The sequence below is a fragment of the Octopus bimaculoides genome, chromosome 8 (genome assembly GCF_001194135.2).
Source record: "Octopus bimaculoides isolate UCB-OBI-ISO-001 chromosome 8, ASM119413v2, whole genome shotgun sequence".
NCBI lineage: Eukaryota > Metazoa > Mollusca > Cephalopoda > Octopoda > Octopodidae > Octopus > Octopus bimaculoides.
The window spans coordinates 86,205,186-86,208,576 of NC_068988.1; the positions used below are offsets into that span (position 1 = coordinate 86,205,186).

General features: G+C 34.0%; 1 protein-coding gene across 1 annotated transcript in view; it reads left to right on the forward strand.

Moving 5' to 3' along the window:
• Positions 1 to 3,391, forward strand: part of LOC106877453 (choline transporter-like protein 1) — an 86,006-nt gene that overhangs the window by 49,772 nt on the left and 32,843 nt on the right. The window contains exon 4 of the mRNA XM_052969869.1: positions 712 to 854. Coding sequence (XP_052825829.1) covers positions 712 to 854 — 143 coding nt within the window. The remainder of the gene's footprint in view (positions 1 to 711; positions 855 to 3,391) is intronic.

A 3,391-nucleotide genomic window follows, 5' to 3' on the forward strand; every position in this document is an offset into this window, starting at 1 on the left:
ATATATATATATATATATATATATATATATATATATATATATATACATATATATATATATATATAAAACAAAAGAAAATGAGGTTAGAGAAATAACTCCTAGTAGCTTGTGGATTTATTTGAATAATATAGGCAAATACAGGTATATCAAATATCATACAACATAAATTTTTGATTCATTAAACTTTTTCTCAGCCTGTAGAAGATGTGTAACAATTACCAAATGGCAATTGAGACCAGCTTCATATGACAAGGGGAGATAATCTTGAGAATAGAAGGTTTTCCTAAGTTGGCCACACAGAGTTATTTCTCTTAGCAGGTTTTTTTTTTTTTTTCCAATATACATATATGTAGGCCATAAATGGCTTCTACTCCTTTGGGTATTGGAAATATGCTAGGATGATTTTTGTGCTGATGAAGCTTATTGTGGCAGAAAACTGTGTCTACAACTGAATTCATACCCCAAGACAAAAAAACCAGTCCTTTTCCTTAAACAGCATGTCACCTTTGGAGAAATTTTTTTTATTCTTGAGATTTTGTTGCCCTCCTCAAGTGGAGCTGGTCATAATTGTTATTTGGTCATTATGTTTATGTTGTATGATATTTGATATATCTGTATTTGTCTATATAGATACATACATGTCTATCAGGGAATAGTTACTGAAGTACTTGAGTTTCATATTTTCATATTACCCCTTTATTTCTTTTTCAGATTTTCATAGCAGCATTCTCTTTCACCAATGGTGATGGAGACCGACTGTTGTATGGGTATGATAGTTTTGGTAATACATGTGGTAAGAAAAATATGCCAATTGTGAATGTTTCCAATTCTGGTCGTGACATGACTACCAAGACGTAAGTAAATCAATCAACTTATTAATCTACTACTACTACTACTACTACTACTAGTTGTGTGCTTATGTACATATATATATATATATACACACGCACACACACACACATATATAGATATATGTTTATGTATATATATATATATATATATATATATATATATGCTTATATATATCAATCAGAAAATGGAGGATAATATGCTGAACCCAACAACTTGCAGACAGTGTATGCCGTTGAATTCATTAGCTTAATTTGTAACTAAAGTGACAAAAAAAACCACAAAGTACAAGTGTTTATGACAAACCGTGTTATATTGACAACTAGGTTTACAAATAAAAGTACATAAGGAATTTGTGAATAAACATAAACTTAATCTTACAGCTGTTTCGGCCTAGCTTTGGCATGCCCCATTCTATCCGAATAGTTCCTGCCGGAGTAATTATCGGATGAAATGCTGAAATGGGGGTCCATGCACGAATTCGCTAGGCCTCTTCAGAGATTCACAAAGAATTCCAAACAAATATACAGTAAGAGATAAAAACAAAAGTGAAATAGAAACAAAAACAAAAATTAAAATAAAAATAAAAATAAGGGTACAGCAAGAATAAAATAAAAAATAAATAAATGAAAAATGAAAATATAACATATAGAAAATATAAAATTATAAAAATATAAGGCACATAAAAAGCCTACATGTACTGTTGTACATGAGGTCATACAAATAGCTATAGACACTCCAATATATATATATATATAAGTACTACACTCTCTGAGTGTTTGGCGTTAGGAAGAGCATCCAGCTGTAGAAACTCTGCCAAATTAGATTGGAGCCTGGTGTAGCCATCCGGTTGCACCAGTCCTCAGTCAAATCGTCCAACCCATGCTAGCATGGAAAGCGGACGTTAAACGATGATGATGATGATGATGATGATGATATATGTGTGTGTGTAACCATACTCAGACGCTCAATGGTTCAAGATCACATATATATATATGTGAGTACACATGTGTGTCCGTATTCATCCATCCCCTCACACATGTGCATACATATACAAATATGTATGCACAGGCATTCTCTTACGTACGTGGTCCCCGGTATCAACGCTATCTACCGTGTTTCGAAGGTTGTATATGTTTTTTGTTTTTTTTTAATTTTGCTGAGTGTGTGCTTGTCAGTTCTGTATATTTTGGATGGGTTTATGTGGAAGTTCATTTCATATGAGTTATTAATATTCTAGTAGCAATAACAGTGATAATGATGATGATGATGATCATCATCATCATCGTTTAACGTCCGCTTTCCATGCTAGCATGGGTTGGACGATTTGACTGAGGACTGGTGAAACCGGATGGCAACACCAGGCTCCAATCTAAATTTGGCAGAGTTTCTACAGCTGGATGCCCTTCCTAACGCCAACCACTCAGAGAATGATGATGATGTTAATAACAACAACAACAACAACAACAACAACAACAATAATAATAATAATATGCCAAACTTTCTAACTTTGTGGTGTAGGATATCCTGTTACTTCTTCCAACGGGTAGATCGTTCTGCTGCTATTAGGGGAGGGTTAATTTCCACAGTTAATTCGTTCCATCTAATTGGACAACTATTGTTTGAAACTATCTAGGCTTAGCTACGGTTGGATAGACACCAACCGGTCAAGAGGCTAGGGGCGCGCATGCATACGTACACCCACACACACATACACACATGCATGCTATGTATATCTCCCCTTATCCATATACACGTGCACATATATGTACATACACATATACGTGCGCAAGCACACATCCCTTTATTCTACTATACACTTATATAGAAGGAGTGTAAATATTAATACAATGGCTATAGGAGTTAATGAATAGACTTTTAAGAAGTCTATATGCACTTTTCCCTCTGAAACTATTAACAGTTAAAAAATTTTTTTTTTACCAAAAATGCTCTTCCCATGGTTTTGAAGTGCAAAAACCAAAAATTGGCCAAAATAGGTCTGGAGTGGGATGGTGAGTGAGGTGGGGTGTGTAAAAAAAAGAGTTTTCAAAACTTTTTTCATACAAAGATGTCTACCCTCTGCCAACCCCATTATTTTGAAGGTTGTGGCTTAAAAAAAAATGGAGAAAATCCCTGAAAAAATTTTCCCCACAAATTTCTTTATAATCGTAATCTATGTCGTTTGAAAGGATTTGTATAAATTTTCATTAAAAGATACCCATCTTCCTGAAAGTTATGAGGGAAAAAAGTCAGATTGTGTGAATTTTCCGAAACTCCTCTCTCCACCCCCTCGCAAAAATTCTTTCCCATAAATCCCTATATACTCTAAAGTCACAACGTCTAAGCGGTATTTGTAGGAAATTTTGTTAAAAAGTATCCATTTTTCTGGATGTTATGAGGAAACAAATTTGGGGGCGTATACAACTTTTATGCTTTTTTATTGATATGATTTTTTTGATTTCATGTTTATTTCATTCATTGTTTGTTATGTTCTCTCTCTCTCTCTCTCTCTCTCTCTCTCTCTCTCTCTCTCTCTCTCTCT